Here is a 22,963-nt window from a genome sequence, read left to right on the forward strand (position 1 = left end):
AGTGAGACAAGATGTGGTGATGGAAGACAGTGATACTGATGATCCTGACCCTGTGGACCTAGGCTAATGTGTGTGCTTGTGTCTTAGTTTTTAACAAAGTTTAAAAAGTAAAAAAGTTTAAAATAGGAAAAAGCTTATAGACTAAGGATATAAAGAATATTTTTGTACAGTTTTACAAGATATTTGTGTTTTAAATTTAAGCTAAGTGTTATTACAAAAGAGAGTTTAAAAGTCTGTAAAGTTACTGTGATTTAAGTTTAATTACTGAAGAAAGAAAATTTTTAAATGAATTTAGTGTGGCCTACTTTAAGTGTGCTGTGTTTGTAAAGTCTACAGTAGTGCACAGTAATGTTCGAGGCCTTCACATTCACCCACCACTCACTCAGTGACTCAAACAGAGCAACTTCCACCCCTGCAAGCTCTGTTCGTGGTAAGTGCCCTCCCTATGCAGGTGTACTATTTTTTATCTTTTATACTGTTTGGTGTTTTTACTGTGCTTTTTCTATTTTAGATACACCAATACCATTGTGTGACGGTTTCCAGCAGTAAGTATTCAGTACAGTAACATGCTGTACAGGTTGGTAGCCTAGAAGCAATAGGCTCTACCATGTAGCCTAGGTATATAGTAGGCTATACCATCTAGGTTTAGAGTACACTCTGTAATGTTTGCACAACAACAAAATCACCTGACAAATTTCTCTACAACGTATCTCCATTGTTAAGTGCCACATTTCTGTACATCGATGTTTGGGAAGCTAACTCAAAACATTTCTAGAGAGAACTTTTAACACACAAAAAAAATTCCCTTTCACTTTTAGAAAAGACAAAAACAAACAAACAAACAAAAAAAAACCGCCAAACAAGTAAAATGTGAATAATTGCCAAGTTTCAGAAGATTGTTTCTTCTGAACTGAAGGTTGGTGTCTAAAAGAACCTACAAAGTTAAATGATTAGGAAAACATTAAGAGATTGGGTCATTATTTTTTTTTAACTATATTTCTTAATAAGCTTTCAGGAAGTAAATATTAACTGTATTATTAAAATCATGACCTGGTGTTTAACCAAATCAGCAGCTTTAAAAATTTGAACTCATATAACAACGTTTAATACTGGGGCTTTTCCTTGCGGTGATTCGGTCCCATCTGCCTTAGCCCTGCCATCACCATAGTTTCACACACCCTCTGCCTCACTTGCTTTCCTTGTCTGCAAGTGTTGAGTTTGTGACTTAGCACATTAGTTAGCTTTGCTAAGGGTCACAAATGCTACAGTAACATCCAAATCTCAGACTTGATGACAACCAAAAGTTTTCATCACATTGCATGGCAGTGGTTGGCTGCAACCCTGCTCTATGTGTCTTTCATTCCAGGATCCAGGCTGATGGGCAGCCCATTTGGAACATGCTGTTCTTACAGAAGGAAATTAAAAAGCTGGTGGAAGCACAGTGGCATATATTAATACATCCACTGGCTGAGACGAATCCCTTGCCAAGCCCAGTGTCACTGAGGTGGGGAAGTACATTTCTCTTGCAGGAAGTAACTGCAAGTGGTGTTGCAGCATGCAGGAATGTGTTCTTCCACAGGATGAGGTACGAAAAACAGTGCAGTCGTACTGTGAGCTGCCACACTCAGTGTCGGAAAGGGAGAGGGAGCCTTCAGACAATGCAAGACAACTCTGCAACAGACCCCAATTTAGGCCCTGTAAACCTGCAGAAACAGAAATAAAAATTTTTGCCTAATGCTACCAACTTTGAGGGTGGCTTCTAATGATGATAATTAAAACATTTCTTACCAGGGAAATTTCCCGTTGTCTGTGGCCCTGGGGCCAAGCCTTCTTTCCTCACATCTGGCCCCTCCTCCATACATGCCGGGCCTTATCCCTGCTTGAGGTTATCAACGAGTAATTTCCAAAACTCTTTCCACTTAGCCCTCTTTCTGTTTCTACTTTCTCCTTTCAGACCATGTGGGAAACAAGGCAGAAGTGAATGCTACTTATATTTCTCCCCTGCCGCCCCCCCAAAAAAAAGAAAATCAAGGCAATTCCCAGATAAAAGGAAGTCAACTTCTCTAAAAATAAATTTTGCCATACTCTTAAAAGGTTGCAGCAGCTGCAGTGACAGTTCTAAATGCCACTCTTCCCTCTCTTGCAACATATGTACAAACTGTACAGAAACAGGATGAAAATATAACAAAATTTGAACAGAAAATGCCTCAAAGATTTCTTCCTACTTTAAAGGTACCTTTTATTATTTCATTCTCAATGACGATAAATCATTTTTATAACACAGATGTTTTAAATATATTAACAAATTTAGGTAAAGATAAAAAGTGACATCAAAATGTCACGAGCAAAGACTGCTGGGGTGCAGGCCAAATGCTGTGTTTACCGCTGAGCCCCCCGCCTCGCGTGCCCACCATCCCGCTTCTGTGCAGGCAGGGGCTGCCTCCCAACTCAGTCACTTGTGGTGTTTAAGCCAGTGTCTCACTGTGTCACTCAGGCTGGAATACAGTGGCATGATCATAGCTTACTACAGCCTCAGGCTTTTGGGTCCAAGTGATCCTCCCACCTCAGCACCCCCCAAGTAGCTGGGATTATAGGCGTGCGCCACCACACCTGGCCAATTTTTCAAAAACTGTAGAGATGGGGCTTACTATGTTGCTCAGGCTGCCACCGCTCTTTACCAGCCTTTCTTGCTTCTCATGTTTTGACATGTGAACCAATCCCAGCCAGTGGGACTCCAGGCGATGTCTGCTGGTAGGCTTTTGGGCTTTCTAATAAAGACAAAGTATCCTTTTCTTTGGCCAGATGTTATGTCTGCAATGATGGTATCTGAAGCAGCCATGTGGATCCCATGAGAACAGCCTAAAGGCCAGAGCAGTGGCTGAGATGGAGAGCCTGGCTCTTGATGACATCATTGGGCCACTGAACCAACCCTGTGACCACAGACTTCTTGCCCTTGCATATGTGAGTTAACCACCATGGTGGGTGCCATAGTCTGTTACAGCTGAGGACATCCAAACTGTAGGAACATAAGAAACAGTTTTCCCCTTCCTAAGGATCTGGGCCAATGATGAGTGGGGCTGATGTGAAGAGGTAAACCCAATTTCCTATGAGGCAGACAGAAAGCAGCTTGTCCGTGACATGGGAGCTCTATGCTCTGGGATGCATCTTGGTGGAGAATGGAGCCCAGCCTGAATGAGTAGCCCACACTGATGGATTGGAGATACCGGAAATAAAAAATGCCTTCTCTTCCTTGCTCCTCAATAAGTGATTGCCTTCCATTTCAGGCAGCAGAGTCTGAATTCCCATCTGCTGGGAGCACAGAAAGGGGCACAGCATCCTGGTTACAAACTTGAAGAGTCTACACATCTCTCACTAATGAAGCCATCACAGTCTGGAGCCAGATCTTCCCATTTGAATGAGGAGAGAGGACAGAGTCACATTTGCTTGCCTTTTACTGCTTACTGACTGAATAGCATCAGGAAAGGTTTACTTTATGAACCTGGCACAAAGTAGGTTCTGGGCCTGATGTTAACAACATTCACTCTGCCGTCTTCACAAATGAAAAGGTGGAACATTTCTGACTTCTAGTAAATTCACATTGCAATGACTTTCTCTGGACACAGATCTTGCAGTTCTCCCATCCCTCAAGGCTGCTGTGATTAATTTATTTTAAAAAGTCTTTCACAGTTTCAGGAGAAGAACAGTTGAAAAGCTCTAGGTAGAGGATAATTTGGTGTTCACAAATGAAGTGATTCTCTCATAGCTCAATGAATAGTAGGATTAGGAGAGTAACTTCACTTTTGTATTGAATCCCTTTTATATGTACCTTTAAAAACTTTTGCACTTCCTTTTTTTTTCTCCTTCAGTGAACCTTAGCATATAAACAAGATAATTTTTTTAAAAAGTATTTTATATGTAGACATGAACTTTTATATTTCTCAGACTTAAATTTAAAAGCAGGTAGAGTAGGCAGTTGTTTTGCATGCCTAACTCCTTTTCTTTCCCTTTTTTTTAAAAAAAAATTTTATTCTTTTTAAGAGATTGGGGTCTCACTGTGTTGACCAGGCTGGTCTCAAACTCCGGAGCTCAAGTGATCCTCCTGCCTTGGCCTCCCAAAGTATAGTTATTACAGGCGAGACCCACTATGTCTGGCCCCAACCTTTTCTAGAAAATTCTGGAATTGTCTAATCCACGAACTCCATCTGCATGATTAATGCAAGTCACCATGTTACTACTATATGGCCCAAGCCATGAGTACTACCGACTCTTCAGAGCCTAGAATCCTGGAGAGAGTTTATCTGTATTTCATTCTGTCTCCACATTTTACAGTGTTTCTTCCTGCATCTTGTGAAAACCTTTGCAGACGGATATTTTCTGAACACTTTTCTCAGAGCTGCATCATGCTGTGTTGCTGGAGTCTATCATCTATGTATAATGTAATCCGTGTTACCTGATAGTAATTACTATAAACTTTGTCGATGCGTTACTATGAAGAGGGGTAAAAGTTGTGTTAGGTTTACAATAAACATTTTTTGTTGCATACATTGTATACATGTTTATAAATTGCCTTGTTTTGAACCAGAGCCGGCTTATTCCCATTCTAAATGAAAGCACCAAAGTCTCAAAACCTCCTGCCTCTTGGTTCCGTTATGCTTTGGTCTTATCCTCCACCCATGAATTGTTTCTTTGCTTTCCACATAGAACCCCAACTCAAGCTATTCCAACTCAGAAGCATAGAGAAATTATAAAATTCAAGAACAGATATTAGAATGGAAAATGAGTTTAACTTAAAAGAATACCAACAGTCTCAGGTTTAAAGTCTAACAACTTTATGTGTTTATTTTTGCTTTAATCTTGTCATCATGGGTAAATTTTTAGCTGTTCATTTTTATACAACAACACAGGGTCAGAGATAGCATGAACACATTAGTCTCTACAAGGCTAATTCTACCCCAGCACCCATCAAAGTGACCTAAATGACACGCCATGCATCTTGAGTGACGTGCACTGCCATATCCCCTGAGCTCTACTACAGGTAATGTTACACCAAATTGACGTTGTAACTGTGTTTCAAGTGTCTCTTAGAGACAAATATAGAACAGTAGGTAAAATAACCCTGAAGACTTCCAAGAGTAATGAGGTTTCGCCAAAGCTTGTTGTGTTTATCGTGGACAGTTTTCAGGAAATAACTTACCAGAAAGCCTGATTGATTTGACAGTCATTTTGACCTGTGATTTATTTATTAAATACAATTTCAAGGTTCCTAAAATAAAGTATTCCTAATAGATTGTAGATCCTGTATCTTTTTATAAGCAAGTAACCCCTTGTGATTTTTAAAGTTGCAAGAAAATGCTGATGGAAAAATTTTCATGATGTTGAAATAGGTATAAATAGAAGCTTATACAAAGCCACTGTCTCAACATCACCAGGATAAGAGATAAGAACTTCTGAGACATTATACTGTTTCCCAAAAAAAACACTATTTTTTTTTTCCTTCCCCTTTTTCTCTCCCCACCCTGTGCTTTCCTCCTTTCCATCCCTAATAACTGAGTTCCACCTATGGTTTTAATCTTACTAAATCAGAAATTGGCTTGGTTTCATTTGAATTTCCTTTTATATGTGCTCATGATTAAAACAACAAAACCCTGCTTTTGATCACAATAAGCTCTTTACCATCTCTAACCATTCCTACTCTAGTATATGAAGTATATGAATTATTCTAATTCAATAGAATTCTAATGCAATTTGGCAATAACTAGTGTTTGGATTTAAAAAGCCATTGGCATAAACAGAAAGAGATGTTTAGGAGAAATGAGCAGGCAAGCAAATAATTTAGAAAGAAGTGATGGTTTCTGTGGTTAAAATAAAAGTCTGGGATTTAGTTTTTCTTTGCCATACAGAAAACAGATGTTGCTATTTTTGTTCAAAATACAAAACTTAAATTCCATGCTTAGACTCTGGAATGTGTAAAGTAACTATGGATACCAAATTTATGGTTTAAAAAAACTGACATTTAATCTGTTCATATTTGAAATCGGGAAATAATTGTGCTCCTGAAATGTTAACTTTCTATATAACAGATTCACTGATTTATACAGGAACACTGTATAGATCTTCTAAAACACTGTATAGAATCTTCAGGAACACTGAAGATACTCTCAGTTCAGGGCTCTCTTTGGGGGCATAAGGTTATTACACTATATAGTCTCTTGGGAACAAAAATAAACATAGGCCATGGAGAGATGTTCTTGCTCCTCCTTTTTCTCCTTTCTATAGCCCTTTTCTTCCCCCAGAAAGATCCTGAGAGAGAGACAACCTGGTTTTCACCAGCCTCCTGCTGTGCCCTTGCACAGCTGCTGGCCTACTTGGGTGGAGGCTTCCAGTGGCACCCTCTACTGGGACACTCCTACCCCCCATCCTGGTCCCCAGAGGCTCCATGTCTCACTTCCCACCCCATCCTTGGGAAACTAGGTGAGTTAGTAAAACGGAGTAATTGTCTTATGCAGTTTGCTTTAGTGTGGGCAAGAAATTCCCAATCTCGTATCACTTACTTTTATATGTGAGAAATAATTATTCTAATTCTACCCTGTCCAAACAAATCTATGCCCATTGGAAGAAATCATGAAGATAACAGTTTTCATCCCATTGGGTCAATATTGAGTGTTATAGTATCTCTGAGGCCCCCACTAGGATGTAAGCCCCAAGAGGGCAGTGATGGCGCCTGAGTGCTCACCAATGGATATGTTCACTCAGACAGTCACTGCCTGGCAAGTAGTAGATGCTCACACACACAAAGAAATTAAAAAAGGAAAGAATAAAATATACAAGCACACTTAGAGCAATAATAGTGACTTCCCCAATGTAATATGTTCATAAGATTGATCAATCTGTTATAAATGCAATGATGCTTCTATGTTTACGAAAAAAACTCATACATTTTCCTTATACAAATTATGTGAGCAGAGTTTACATTGGGGTCTTTTGGAATGAACTGTTTAATTACTATTTTCCAGGTTTGTCAGAATAATCATTTATCTGAACCCACTAAAATTTCTATTTGTGTCTCTCTCTTTTTTTTTCTTTTTCCTGGCTGCCCATGAGAATTCTGAGACGTTATCAAATAGACTTCAGTTCTGTGACCTGAATTGCAGTTGTGTAAGTGCTCTAAATAAAAATCATTTGCTTTAGTAATTGAAGAGTAAACTTAAAGACAGTATTGTAGATGTTAATATTTCAATGTGAACATGTAATAAATTAAAAAGAACAAACACTGCTTTCTAGAATGGAAGCAAAAGTTATGGGTTTCTCCATGGTCATATTTTATTCATTATTCTACTTTCTGCACACTGTATATGCTTGAGGTAAAACAATAATCAAGATGATAAATACATAAAGACCGTTAGTTGTAGTCTGGGAGCCCAAATAAGAGTAGTATTGTGGCTTAATGTCCCATGGTTCTAGCTTTTCTCCACACAGCAGGATTTAGACGTTTTCATTACTAAACGAAGAAGTCACCATTTGTCCTAAGATACACTAAGACAAATGGGAATTTAAAACTTATATAAAAGACATCTTTTTCTTGGGTTAGAGATGTCTAATACATCATTTCTACAGGATTAATTTTTTTAATTATATGGATTAGAAAACTAAGAAGCAGGAATATCAGATCACTCTGTGGTTTGTTTCTGTGAAATTGTCTGTTGTAAACTGAGTACTCACTAGTATTCATGGTGGCAGTTGCAAAATTACCAGTATGTTAAAACTCGCTCGCAGTTGTAGCTGTGACTGTGTTTATCTGACTTCAGTTTTATCGTCCATGATTTGGAACGTGAACGGAACCTAGGACAGTTAAGGTGTTGAGGACAGCAATAAATGAGACCTCATGTATCCATTTTCATCAGAAAAAAATGGAATAGGGATTGCAATTTTACCAACTTCACAAATAACTGAGAATGTTGTTATCCCTTCAATATTACCTCCTTCACAAAGAGCGTAAGTACAGAAAGCATAATTTGTGATGTAATAAACTATAACACCACCTTTTCTTAATTTAAAATATTTCCTTTTATATTTCCCTTGATTTGGGCTTCTGTATTTTCTTAAAAATGCTTTCCTTTACATTCTAATTTTGACCACACTGGAAACTGATTTTACAATTTTTTTTATTAAAAAGTGTTCCAAACCGTTTTTCTTAAATGTGATTCTGCCCGTGCCTTCAGTCCTACAAAAGGAAGCTTTAAAATTAAAATGCTGTCTTCATTAACAAATAAGCAAAGCATTAACCAATACTCTTAAGAAAGAGAAGCCCATTTTATGAATGGTGAAAAGTGGTAACAACTGCCTTTTCTTGATCTATGTGCAGGTGTCAGAAATTACTATTAAACACAACCTGTATATAGTAAAAATCTGATAATCCACATTTCTTATAAGCTACTTTTTACATTTTTAATGTCTGGGTATCCTAAAGGGGTTTTCCCCTGATACCTGACTATTACGTCCATCTTTGCTTCTGCATGAACAGTGAAACTATGTGTGATGATTTGTTAAAATGAATAGTTACTACATGCTGTCCTCAAAGTCCTTAACTTGGATTTATTAAAGCAATTGTACATATGATGCTGTGGTTATTACTAAACACATAAAAATTATCAATAATCAACCCCAGCCTCAATAGTTTGCTGTTCAACCGTGATAAAAATAACAAATAGACAAAGCATTAACATTACTAAGGATCAGCAAACAAATTTACATGTTAGAAAAAATGTTTAGAAATGCATCTAATGGAAGCCTCATGGTCTTTCCTTTTCTGTGATTTTCTATATATTTTTAAATATCACATAGTAATGAAATATAAAAATATTCATTTTGATTCAACCTGAAAAGCAAAGGTAACTGCAAAAAAGCAGTGGAAAGATCTTGGAATGAATTTGAGACATATCTAGCTATGGCAGGGCTCTTGCTCATTATTCATATAAAAGAAAGGGATGGCCGGGCGTGGTGGCTCACGCCTGTAATCCCAGCACTTTGGGAGGCTGAGGCGGGCGGATCACGAGGTCAGGAGATTGAGACCATCCTGGTTAACACGGTGAAACCCCGTCTCTACTAAAAATACAAAAAATTAGCTGGTCATAGTGGTGGGCGCCTGCTGCTCGGGAGGCTGAGGCAGAGGCAGGAGAATGGCGTGAACCTGGGAGGCAGAGCTTGTAGTGAGCAGAGATTGCACCACTGCACTCTAGCCTGGGCGACAGAGCGAGACTCTGTCTCAAAAAAAAAAAAAAAAAAAAGGGATGATGTTTAGAGCTTTCAGTAGGATTGTTCTGCTATCAATATGAGGCTGCTGTTGGTCATATTAAGTCATACTACTTCTTAACACTGCTTTTATTAACAAGTCAGCTTCGTATATGAAAGGCTCATGCATCTAAGTTGCAAATTGTACTTGTACTGCTACTACTAAGAGTCAGCATGAATGAAACCACAGCAATATTTCAATATACCAGAATTTCCCAAAGAGTGTTCTTTAGAACACCAGTTCCTTGCAATGTTACTAGGTGCTACTCAAAAAAGTTTCTGTGGTCAAATTAATCTGGAGAACACTGGGCTAACTGACAGTAGATATTCGTTGTGTTTTTCTCTCCCCTGCAGGACATTTAAATTAGAGCCTTAGATATGTTCATGTTATAACTTTCTAAGATGGTATGTGTTTTCCAAACTTATTTGATCCTGGAACCCTATATTTAGAAGAGCATCTTTGGAACTTACGTTTTTTGGAACACACTTTGGGAAACACTGGATTCTATTATTTCTACAGCTAACTATCTCAAAAGTCTAGATATCAATGACTTAATCCAGAGGCAATTAAACAGCCATGGTATCTAACAGTCATGTCATTTCTCCAGAGCTGGATGACGAATGCTGGTGTGACATGCTAAGGCAATTTTGGGGGACTGTTAGGGGATGAACAGTCTAGTGGTGGTTCAAAAGGAGGAAAAAATTTCTGAAATGATTGGAAAAGTTTTATACAAAGTATATATTCCTATACTTTCTGATATACAATGATATGCTGCCTTTTCTAAACACAGACCTTTCATTGACACAGTTGCAAGAGAGATCTAGCAAAAAAAAATCAGGAAAATCAAAGTACCCCTTGATACACAAGTTCCTTGCAGTGTTACTAGGTGCTACTCAAAAAAGTTTCTGTGGTCAAATTAAACACAAAGGAAATTAAACTCAAAGGAAACAATGGAGTCAATTTCCTAGAATCCAACAGTGGAATCAATTTCCTAGAATCACTTCAGATTAAATTGAAATGATGACGCTATGACTCTCATGCAATCCTCTTTGCCATTTACCCAAAATGATGTAATAATTACACTTGTATGAAATAAGGCCTGTTTTAAATTATCCAGCTTGCATCCTTCACTATAACACTCTCTGTGTAATACTCTTATGACATATACAAGATTCAAGAAGCCAATACCTCAATCCACAGCAAGGAATAAAATGCAGCCACTGGTTACCACTAATATGTACATATGTACACAGATATGTCACATTAGAACAGCAATTCAGAGTTAATTGCCTTGCGGCAAGTTGGTCATATAAAATAAATGCAGGTCTTGGGAACAGCTTTGGAGCTTTCTATATAAGTATTGTTTATTCCTATGATGAAAGAATTGTAAATACAATTAATTTTTTAAAAAATTTCCCTAGCTGTCCCTCCCCCAACCTATGTTAAGAGTACAGATTGCCAGTGGAGCAGCAGCAGAGCACTGCATTAATGGAGACCTGGGCCTGGCACCCTGCTGGGGTCTCATAAACACATGGCCATTCCCGTCTTCATTTCTAAAAGACTGTAAAACCATCCCAAAATTTGGCACCATGGGGACAATTGGCAATTCGAACTCGAGCTAGCAAGGGAGTCTAGGAAGCCTTGGGTGACAATTCCAAAGCTTTGGCAGTGCTGCTTAGGGAAGCTTCACATGCAGACATCTCAAATCAATTTCCCTAATGGCTCGATTCAGCATTCCCGGGTCCCTGGGGAGCAGCCAGTGTGCTACAGGGCACCCCAGGAGTGATGTCTGCAAATCCCCAACAGCTGGAAAAGGGCTAGGGAGAGAGAGCTCCAGAAGGAAGAGAACAAAATACTCTGATTTTAGATACAACTATCCTAACTATTAATGAAACTGCTACAGTTTTGCCTAGAACTTCTATCTTTTAAAAATCTACAAGCCATAGTAGGGGGGAAAGAGGCAGTAATGGGAGTAGGATATATACACTCTATTCAGTTAACATTAGAAATGAATTAATTGCACAAAGCAAAATTTAGAAGACGCCTTGTGAACCTCAATTAGAGAGAAAGTTATGTAACTCGTGCACTCAGCACCATCTGTTAAGAAATTCTGCAGGGCACGTAACCACTGATTTACTAATTTAGTAGCTTTTCTTTCTCATCTTTATCAAAACACTGCTGCTTTCATTTTAGACAATAAAATAACTGTGGAATTTAAAATGTCTTTCCCTTGCTATTATACATTTTGTGCTATGTTAAAATAAAGAAAGAAAGTTGGCTATGGGCTGTAAATTGCCGACACCATTGGTGCTGATTTCAGTTCGATGGTGGGTGGGGCAACTCTCAGGAGTCAGAACGTCCTGAATCCCCAAGCAAACTCAGTCACCTGGCCTGGCCATATCAGCACTGCTCACAGCCAGCATTTGTTTTCCACATTCCCTTTCCTGTCCCCCCACCCCAAATATTAATACACACATCCACATATTCAGTGTCTCTCCAGAAGCAAATGCTTAAATCTGAAATGGTGGCAGATATTTTGTACTAGAAGATTCTATGGCTAAAAAATAATAACCAAGGTTCTAACTGTAATGCTGGAGAACACAGTATACAAAAGTAAGCAAATCTCATGGGAAGTCATTAGCAATTCTCAGTGCAGTCAAAGAAAGATAAGGGCTTGGAGAAATCAAGATAGATTGCAGCCCTCCACATCCACAGGGCAATTTCTTCACTCTCTCGAGCTCTCTCCTGGACACGGCTTTGGGAAAGCTCTACAGCAGCAGGAGGGGAGAGGGCAGGGCTCCACGGGGAGGAGGTGTCCGGTGAATGTGGCCTATGGGAAGCTATAACCAGAAATGCCCACAGGGAAAGAACAACACCAGGTGGATACAGAGGGGTGGGAGGCAACAAAAGTTCGTTTGGCTGTTTGAGTCACCTTAGGCAAAAAGAGTGACCCGGCATTTTCTCTAAATAAACTTATAAAATACCAAGCTTGGAAAAACGATACATTAGTGACACAGGAAATGTAGAGCAGCAAGCCAGGCCCCTAAATAATTCTGGCCCACTTCTCAATATGGGTTCACGCTGGAATTCCCGACTTGCTGTGTTGCCACTGCTGGGTCCCTTTGCTGCCTCCCCTGCAGGGCTGCAGGCCACAGGGGGCGGTTTGTGTTTGCCTGGAGAAAGCTACCTGATGGGGATGGAGATTTGCAACCAAATGTTAAAGGCTGCTGCCTTTCCATTGTCAAGGAGAAGCTCATCCCAGTAGTTTCCCACCAAATCCCAAGCTGCAGTAGCTGGGAACTCTGTAGCTGGCTTCAAGGAGCACACATACAGTTATAGGCTGCTGCTTCTCAGAACACTGCCTGAGAGACACTTGAAAACCACTAGGAAAAGGGCAAGGAAAAACGCAAGAACTGGCAGCTGGAGCTCAATTCAGGGTGGTAACCTCACCAGCTCACTCCTTTGTCGATGCAAACAGCTTACTTGCCGGGGAACACTGTGACTCATTCAGTATCATTTCCTTCATCTACTGCTGAAAATGGAAGGAATCATGGTATTGTGATTTGGTTTTTTCATTTTCCCTAACGTGGTTTCTTGGTCATGTAAGATGAAAAATCATGGTGTCTGTTTGTGAATTTAACAGCTGCCTATTACATACGGTAAGGACTAAGCAAAAGGTTAACGGTCATGCATGATTTGGATAAATGCACAAAGGCTGGTCAGGTGGTATACAAAGTCTATTTAACTAATAAAGGAAGCAAGGGAAAAGGATTATTTCTGCTGTGCAGGCAGTTGCCACTGGTCTCCCATCCTCTGCTTCTCGCAGTCCCCAAGAGCAGCCAAAATAATAAACCATTCCAAATCTGCTTCCAAGCTGCTACTGAGCAGAAAACATGGGCTCAGAAGGACAAAGCATTCTTAGGACAGCTCTGTCTCTTGGCAGAGGGTGTTGCCACGTCAGCCCCTGACCACTCACAGGTGACGCAGTGGCCTGTCTCCTGCAGCACTGGGTGGCCTGTCCTGTCCACTGTTCCAAAGAGAGGACACAACAGCTGATGCCTGGAGGACCCTGAACAGCATATTGAAAAGAATCTTGAGGGAGACTAAATGGCACATATGCTATTCACTTCATATACGTAACTCTACAGCTATTTATTTATATATTTTGGACACTGGATGAAAGAGTTGGGAAAACATGAAGAAACCATTTTCCAGCTTCTTAACTACATTGGCCAAGGGCACCCTCTGTTCATCACTGCTTATAGACCTAAGACCACCAGGAAGAGGGGATTCCATGTCCGGGATGGATGATCCTAATTACAACTCCCACACTTTTCACTAAATTAAAAGAGACCAGTGTGTTGCAAGTCCTTTAGTCTAAGGCAGCTGAGACCCCTGAAGGGTTCACTGCTCTTCTGTTTTGCTGCTATTCCTGAACTTCACCACCATGACTGTTATATTGTCAGGGCAGCCTCTGTAAAATGACTGTAAAACTATGCTCTTGGCCCCAAAGTGAGGTTCATCCAAGCGCTCCTTGATGAATCGAACTGCTTCTTCATTGCTGAAAGCATCCCAGAGGCCATCTGATGCCAAGATCATGAACTCAGGCTGAAGCTTGTCCAGGTCAAAGGTCAGGATGTCTGGGTCTGGGATGACCACGTTGAGATTTTTCAGCGGATAATCTCCCAGGGACCGAGACATGGCCAGGATTCCCTGGACCCTCCAAGAGCCATTGAAACTGATGAAACCACCTAGAAAGACAGGATGAGCGCATTAGTTTGACCAGCTGATATCTCACATACCCGAGATAGTCTAGGTGTGTGCGCAACAGGGTGACCTACTTCGTGTTAACTGGCCCGTGGACACGCCCCTTAACCCCATCACTCCCGGGACCCACTGCATGGCCTGGGGTTTCATACTCTACCAGTTGATCCTCATACCCTCATCCTGGCATCTTGAAGGATTTCAAGAATATATCAATAAGAGTACTGAAGGTAGGGGATACATATGGGGGAGGGCATTGGTTTTAACTTAACACCATGGTGGCTCAGTGATTGACAGTAGAGAGCGTGAGGGTAGGGATTTGAGGAGAGTGGCAAAGGAATGCTGAAAGGCAGGTGACGGGCATATACATCATTTGGCCTGAGGCCACCCTTAAGTGTGCCTATATAGATCTCAAAACAGCTCTGTCCCCCCAAATAGGATCAAGATTAAGAAAAAGCACATATTAGTGTAGTCATTAAAGGCTCAGGTCAGACTACTTGAATGTGATTCCTTAGCCATGTCTCACTTTGGATGAGAAACTCTTTCTCTGATCCTTAGTCTCCCTGCGTGCAAAATAGAGACAGTATCTATTTTATTGGGTTGTTGAGAAATGAAGGTCTTATTCCACATAAGTCATTTGGCATGGTCCCTGAATATAATATACACTTAATAACTGTATCTATTATTTTTTTCTCCCTTCACATATTTGTCAGATACTTACTAAATACCTACTCCATGGAAGGCAATGTGCAGGATATGAAGTTATACAAGATCCAGACCTTTCTTTAAAAAAGTAGACAGCCTGGCGGGAGAATTAAGTCACAAAAAGTAATAAATACAATAAGCACGAAGTGGTATTCTTCACGGTGAGACCAGTGTCTGCTAAATGCTGTAGGCAGATGGAGAAGGGAGGGATGATTCCCAGTTCTGATCATGAGGGAGTAATGAACATTAAAGGTGGGCTTTGAGTGATGGGTGAAACATCTATGGGCAGGATACGTAGGAGGACATTCCAAGAAGTGTGGTCTAATAGGCAAGAGCATAAAACCCAGTCCTGGGATTCAACTGTAGTCTCACCATTCACTAGCTGTGTGTGCTTGGGCATGTAAGCCTCTGTGAAGTTCCAGTTTGTTGGTTACAAAATGAGAATAATATTATCAACCTCTTAAGACAGGCAAAGAGAAAGTGTATGCATAAAGTGCTAGGCTTTGCTCCCAGAACAGGGTGAGCACACAATAAATGACAGCTAATGTTGTTGGAAACAGTATAAGGAGTGGCGACAGAAAGCCCAACATGTATATGGCCCAGACTGGCTGGACCTTACTGTCACGCTAAGCAGGAGGGGGAAAGATGTCCTGAAAAGAGGCTGACGCCAGAGAAAACACACATGAAGATGGTAAAACCAATCACTGTTTCTTAAGCCCTGTATAAAATATGCCCTTGATCAAATTATGTAAAAGAACAGAGAGGTTAGATTAACCACCTTGGAGACAGTGTCCAAATTTGCTTCCACAAAGAATCAATGTAGAGTGCAGGCGTGGGTAGTGGGTACGGCAGGGAAGAAGAGGAAGGATAAAATGGCCATGACATTTCAAAGGAGTACTGAATAGTAAGATGACATTTTCAGGTGTATTGTGTACACATCTTTGCCTGTGCTGATGCAAGAGTGGGCTAACTGTACCTTAATTTCACAGCAGACTCTTACAGGGAGATGGTGTTTTGTAAGTGGGAAGCCAGCGAACTTTGCTCTTACTGCCTGGAGGTCATCAAAGTTTGATGGATGCTCCTAAAATATCATTTGTTCCATCCCATCAACAGAAAACCTGACCAATGCTTTCATTAAAAACTATTTTGCAACTCAAGCAGTCACTGAAGCAGGAGGTTGTAATAAAATTCAACACATTTTGACTTAACAGTATAGTTCCCTACTGTGAAAACTAAAATGTTGATTAGGTTCATTGAATTCATTCACTGGGCAGAAGCTGACCTGTAGAGATCAATGTGCAGATTAACCCAGAGAGCAGGGGCCCATCCTGGTCAGAGACTAGTGTCTATGAGCACCTCGCTTGTTCCCCTTTGACAGCTGGCCTGCTGCCTGGCACATCGTGAACAGCATACATCCTGCAGCTCTCAGTCTGAAAAGTGAAAGAATGCTTCCCTTCCATAGGTATAAAGGTATCCTCTGAAATCTAATTATGAAAATGTAATAATCAACTGATAATGATCCTCCCTGTCATCATCCAAATGTCACTCTAGCAAGGCCCACACAGGCCACACTACTTAAAACTGCAACTCTCTGACACTCCCCTTACCTGCTTCATGTCTTTCTATAGCAGTTACCACCTTGTAATACACTATATGAATGACTTATTTTTACTATTTTTTTTTGTTAATGTCTACTTACTCCATTCCCCACCCCCATGACAATTTCAGAATATCAGTTTCATGAAAGCTTGGGAATGGGGCTTTGTTTTATCCCTAGCTCCTAGAATATTGAATAGACGAATGAATGAATGAATGAATGAATGAATAAGGAGCCCCTCTACCCCTAACCTTGCTCTGAAATATTTACTTATACCAGGCACTAAGCCAGATGCTCAAGGTATAGAGATGAACAAAACCAAGTTCCTGTCTTCAAAGAGGTGACAGTCAGGAAGGCAAGGCAGATAGGAGAGCCAGGTATGTCCACGTATTATAAAAGGTGACCCAAGAGGTCCACATAGGATGCTGGGGAAAGGCAGAGGGGCATCCACCCCAGACTTGGAAGGCCCTTGCCGCAGTGTGACATGGAAAGCTTCCAAAACAACACCTTAAACTGAATCTTATGGGACAAGTAATTGTCACCCAGAAGAGCACTTGCAAAGGCACAGAGGTTTTTGGAAACAAGGTCTTTTGAGAAATGATTAGTAGTTTGGTGTGGCTCCGAGGGAAGCAGCATATAGTAACAGGCTAGAGAAAAGTGAGGACCAGAGACCCAAAGATTTTATTAGCCTTTAAACTGGAAATAGGCTTTTTAGTTCTTTTGGAATCTTTGGTTATGAAGGACAGATTTAGTGGCCATTTATTTGATAGGCAACGATACAAAGTTAATCTCAGTTACCTCAGTAGCAGCCTCTGTATAATCTCAGTTACCACAGTAGCAGCCTCTCTAATACCGGGTAACTGAACATTTTATCCAGGAGCTCCCCCAATCAGGCCGCTTTGCTCAACAGCAAGACAGTAGACATTTCTTGGAGGTGTTCGCAAGCTTACCTGCTCTCTTTATCCTCTTTCTTTCCTTCAACTGGTAAGGCTTGTGATCATGAGACAAAGGAATAGCGTTCCCATCTTTGTCACACAGGACCCCGCGCGAATCACCCACGTTGGCCACAGTGAGGTCTTTATCTGATAGCAGAGCAATCAAACACGTTGTGCCTTAAAAACAGAACAGAGAGACAATGCGGGAGGTCAGCAATGCATTCAGGTTCCGTTGCTTCTTATGGTAACTGGATTCTTCAGTCATTAAAATTCTGTCTTCTGCTGGGTGAGAATTGGACTCCAGCCACTCTGAAAATGACTGCTGTTCGCTTCGGCAACAATGATCAAATCTGACAGTCAATTTTCTTAACCATATTAGAGTGTCACTAAAATAGGCTAGGATAACATTATAATTTTCCTAATCACTTTGTCTCTGCTACTCTTAAACACATATCACATTTAAAAGGATTAGGAGACAAACAAAATCAGTTTGAAGTTTCAGTCAACTGATACACACTTTAGGCTTCTGCTTGGTGCTGAGTTTCTGTGAAGTCCCAGTTGGAAGTGGGAAGGATGGGGGTGGTGTGGTGGGCTCCTCATTTCTAGGAGGGCCTAGAAATGCCAACAGCTGAATCCTGTGGAGCATGAGGAAGTTGTGATGTCGGGGCAGGATGAGTTTGCCTATTCAAAGTCTGACAGCAAAAGACTGGTGGCCAGAAACAGGTCAGTTCCAGGGTGTGATGGAGATAGACCATAAAGACAGAAGCAGAAAAAGCTCTGGTGATGACAGAACTGAGGCCTAGGGAAAGGGTGGTCTGAGTCAGAAGGAAGCAAGATTGAAGATGTGCTTGCCTGAAGCCCACACAAGACACAAAGGACAAGCTCTCCTGAAATTCTTTTTGAAATGAGAATGGATAAAAGCAAATAGAGTTGAACAGTCTGGTCTAGTTGGAGCCTGCCCTGTCCAGTTCCTTTCTGTTCACCTCTTCTTTTTTGACAGTGTCACTCAATATGCAAATATCTGCTGAAATGCACAACCCATTCAGCTCTAGCTTCAAACATATCACCCTTACTTGTTAAAATTATGCATTAATTAGTCTTTATTAATGTTTCCTTCCTCATTAAGGTCATATTCCATAACAAGAATGTCAACTGTATCTAAATGGCTCTTTAGTTTTCATGGAACAACAAAAAAGACTGAATTTTTTTTTTGTCTTCTTTTAAGAGAGGGGATCTTGCTCTGTTATCTAGGCTAGGGAGCAGTGGTGTGATCATAGCTCACTGAAACCTCAAATTCCTTGGCTCAAGGAATTCCCCCACCTCAGCCTCTGGAGTAGCTGGGACTACAGGTGCACACCATGGTGCTGGCTTGAAAAAAAAAAAAACTGAATTCTTTTTTTTTAAATGTTACTCTAAGTTCTGGGATACGTGTGCAGAATGTGCAGGTTTGTTACATAGGTATACATGTGCCATGGTGGTTTGCTCTACCCATCAACTTGTCATCTAGGTTTTAAGCCCCGCATGCATTAGGTATTTGTCCCAGTGCTCTCCCTCCCCTTGCCCCACAGCCCCTGACAGACCCTGGTGTGTGATGTTCCCTTCCCTGTGCCCATATGTTCTCATTGTTCAACTCCCACTTATGAGTGAGAACATGCAGTGTTTGGTTTTCTGTTCCAGGAATGATGGCTTCCGGCTTCATCCATGTCCCTGCAAAGGACATGAATTCATCCTTTTTTATAGCTGCATAGTATTCCGTGGTGTAAATGTGCCAAATTTTCTTTATCCAGTCTATAATTGATGGATATTTGGATTGGTTCCAAGTCTTTGCTATTGTGAATAGTGCTGCAATAAACATATGTATGTATGTGTCTTTATAATAAAATGGTTTATAATCCTCTGGGTATATACCCAGTAATGAGATTGCTGGGTCAAATGGTATTTCTGATTCTAGATCCTTGAGGAATTGCCACACTGTCTTCCACAATGGTTGAACTAATTTAGACTCCCACCAACAGGAAAAAAAAAAAAAAAGGCAACACTGAATTCTTAAATAGACATAAAGAATAAATATAAGTTGATATCAAGAGCAGAGAGAATAATTAAAATAACTATCATAATATAATCAGTTATTATAGTTCTGCTTGAAATTCCATTCTTACACTTATTTAACTAAAAATGCCTTGATCAGATACGGAAACACGTGAAATGTTGGTTACTGCAGGATTTCTAATACAAAAAGCCTTGGGGAAAAAAAAAGACTAATCTCATGGATTATCAAAACAATTTTTAAAAAGCTATAAGAATGAAAATTAAGCAAAAGCACAATCCACACAATTAGAAATTGTTGTTCTCAGTTTTTGATAGTGTTTTTTTGATACTGGAAACTGAAATTTTGGTATTCAACATATCCTCACTTTGTCCTCAAGCATCTGATTGAGTTAAATAGTCCTACACAATCATAGCATAAATTCTCCAGTAAGGCACAGTCTTGAAAGGTAAAACAGAAAGATTGCTTCATGGGATATTACATGGTTTGTAGGCATTACTTCAGCATCACTCTTGGAGTCCTCTCTCTATAGGACTTTCTTCTCACTCTGCACTTTCTGGGTGAGCGTGTCACCGACCTTGGCTTCCACACTTTCTAAGTCTATGCAGTTAGCCTGGTTGACACTCCTGAGGTGTACACCAACTGCCTAGTAGGCATTTCCATTTGCTTGTACTCCAGGGGATCCAAGGAAAGGCTTTAGGGCCTTCATGAGAGGGAAGGGGAGGAATCCAACTGGCTGAGTTAAAGGCCCCTTCCCCAGCTGCATTTCAACTAGGACAGCTCTACTTCCACCTGTTAACAGCTAAAAGTGAGCTGCCATGCAAGATTTCTTTTTTAAAAAGGGAGAAGGAGTCACTCTTGCAGCTAGAAAAATAAAATAAAATTTAGTCCCATATTTGATTAAGAATCACTGAAGGGTTTTAAGCAGGATAGTGACACAATGAGATTCATGTTTTAAAAGATGATTCCGGGGCAATGCAGAAGATAGATAAATTGGGAGCAGTGAGAACAGGTGGAGTTAATGAGGATCTGAATTAATGTAGTAAATATAGGGACAGAGGATACGTGATAGGTTCTTATTTTTTATTTTTAGAGATGGGTTCTCACTATATTGCCTAGACTAGTTTTGAACTCCTGGCCTCAAGTGATCCTCCTGCTGGCCTTCTAAAGTGCTGGGATTACAGGTGTGAGCCACTGTGCCCAGCTCCTGTGACAGGTTTCTAAAAACCAGAATGGATCAGTCATAGAAATTGAGGAGAATAAAGGATGAGGGGAGAAGTTGAGAATAATACCCTTATATCTAGATGGGAGAAACTGGGCATTCCATGGACAAGGACTCAAAAAAGTCTGCTAGGTGCTTCTGAGAAAGGCTTCCCCCTCTCCCCACTAAAAGAGACACAGAGCAGACAATGACTGTTTATTTGGCCCAGTGCTAGCCTATGTGTTTCCCAGAAGTATGGCAACCATTGTGCAGCTATGAAGGGATATCCCTTAGGGTCATGGCAACAAGTGCAGGATTGTAGAGCACAGAGGTAAACAGTAAAGAGCCTGAGTCCCGGAGAATACCAGGGAACTGCTGAGCCACCCTAGAACTGCCCTGTCCTTGTTCTGTGAGACAATAAATGCCTTTCTTGTTTGAGACTTTTTGAGTTGAATTTTTTTTGTTGTTCCCTGTAATATCTGAATTTGGTGAGAGATTTAGTGTGTGGCTGTTCAGCTACACAGTTGTCCCTTGGTATCTGCTGGGGATTGGTTCTAGCACTCCCTACAGATAGCAAAATCCATGGGTGGCCAAGTCCCTTATATAAAATGGCTTAGTATTTGCATATAACCTATGCACATCCTCTTGTATACTTTAAATCATCTCTAGATTACTTATAATCTACAATGTAAATGCTATTTAAATAGTTGTTATATTATTTTTTAATTTGTATTATTGTTATATTGTTTTTTATTGCTTTAAAAATATTTTTGATTTGTGGTTGGTTGAATCCACAAATGCAGAACCCATGGACATGAAGGGCCAGCTGTACTCACATGCTATTGAACATACTTAAGATTTATGACCCGCCTTTGTCACAAACAAATCCCACTGTTTCTATGGGTAAATTAAGATCTACCTCATGGTGAAGTTTTCAGCACTATACTGCCTATGTTAGCAACAGAATCTTAGACCTGGCCAAAATGGGTGAGCCCCAGATGGCAGGGTTTTGAGTTCTAGGTATATTCTGAATTACTGAAATGTCTCCATTCCTTTCTCTACAGAGGAAACCTGCCCCCATCCTGGGTGAGATGTGTGTGGTTCTGGAGAAATAATATGTACAAAGCAAGGCTGAACACTGGGGTGGGAGGCTTAAGAATGATCTGAAACAAACCAGGACACCAAAAACAGCTTATTGTTTGGGCTTTGCAGTGTTAGCTCAGGATTGTAACAGATAGCTTACAATCTAATCTTGCTTGACAGAACAAATTGCTTGGTACTGAGAAACTCCAGAAAATATATTATGCCCAAGAGAAAATGAAAAAATCATTTTCTTTTTTATGCTCGAGACAAAACACTTGCAAGATTCTGGCTGTTAGTTCTGAGATAAAATATTTATTCCATCATAGCACTGTATTTATCAAAAATACCAGGGCCTGACAATGTTACTTAATTCTGAACCTCAGGATATTTCTATATTAACGATTTAATCTAGATGAGAACTTAACTGCAAATCTGAAAGAGATCTTGAAAATTTCACCTAATAACCTTATCTCACAGGTTTTAAAAAAACCAAAAAGCTAAAAAAAAATTGAATTCACATGGACTAGACTTCAATGTCCTAGCTAAGTGAGGTTTGGCAAGTTATTTGACTTTTAAGCCTCAGAAAATGGCACCATAATCCACTCCATTGCTCAAGCCAGAACCTAAGAATCACCCTTAATTTTTCTCTTTTCCTCTTTCTTGACATTCAGTCCATCATTAAGTTCTGTTACTCTTACCTCTAAAATATCTTTTAAACCCTTCCAGTTCTCTTGTTCTCACTGCATTGACTCCAGTCCCAACCACTGTCATTTTAGCCCCTGGGCTATTTCAGTAGTCCAGGTGAGAAACAATGGTGTCAAGTCCTGCATGACTTGGTCCCTAGCTAATTTGTCTAATATCATGTCACACCACTCCCTTCCTTGCTCAAGGCCTCCCTCCTGTTGCCCATACATGCCAGTCTTTTTGTCATCTTTGGGCTTTTGTACTCGCTGTTCTCTCTGCCTGACATGTTCTCCTGTCCTTGACATTGGCTGACTGACCCATATGAAGATGTTGTAGCTCAAGTGTGACATCTTCAGAGAGGCCTTTTCTGACAGGGATTGTATTTCCTCATTATTTTGCTTACTGCCCTTACAACACACAATTATGTAGATATCTTGCTTATTTATTTAGACTATTTATTTATTTAGTGTCAGTCTTCCCCTTTAGAATATAAACTTCACAAGATACATTAGTCCATTCTCACACTGCTATAAAGAAATACCTGAGACTAGGTAATTTACAAAGAAAAGAGGTTTAATTGGCTTATGATTCTGAAGGCTGTACTGTAAGCATAGTGGCTTCTGCTTCTGGGGAAGCCTCAAGAAGCTTCTAATCATGG

General features: G+C 40.3%; 1 protein-coding gene and 1 long non-coding RNA gene across 3 annotated transcripts in view; one reads left to right on the forward strand and one right to left on the reverse strand.

The window, feature by feature from the left end:
• The first annotated feature begins 162 nt into the window (after positions 1–162).
• On the forward strand, positions 163–5,635 carry LOC108514095 (uncharacterized). 2 transcript variants are annotated; one of them, XR_001881129.1, is made up of 3 exons: positions 163–2,232; positions 2,803–2,961; positions 3,285–5,635. It is a non-coding gene; the product is annotated as an uncharacterized LOC108514095 (long non-coding RNA). The 2 variants fall into 2 exon arrangements; XR_001881106.1 differs by lacking the exon at positions 163–2,232 and having other exon boundaries at positions 2,591–2,961.
• A 6,193-nt stretch (positions 5,636–11,828) lies between these two features.
• The window catches only part of PPM1L (protein phosphatase, Mg2+/Mn2+ dependent 1L), a 318,510-nt gene continuing 307,375 nt past the window's right edge, over positions 11,829–22,963 (reverse strand). The window contains exons 3-4 of the mRNA XM_017850066.1: positions 17,306–17,467; positions 11,829–14,040 (exon numbers count right to left, since the gene is read on the reverse strand). Of these exons, the coding sequence (XP_017705555.1) occupies positions 13,694–14,040; positions 17,306–17,467 (509 nt within the window). The 3' untranslated portion in view covers positions 11,829–13,693. The remainder of the gene's footprint in view (positions 14,041–17,305; positions 17,468–22,963) is intronic.

The sequence above is a fragment of the Rhinopithecus bieti genome, unplaced genomic scaffold (genome assembly GCF_001698545.2).
Source record: "Rhinopithecus bieti isolate Rb0 unplaced genomic scaffold, ASM169854v2 scaffold_55, whole genome shotgun sequence".
Classification (NCBI taxonomy): Eukaryota; Metazoa; Chordata; class Mammalia; order Primates; family Cercopithecidae; genus Rhinopithecus; species Rhinopithecus bieti.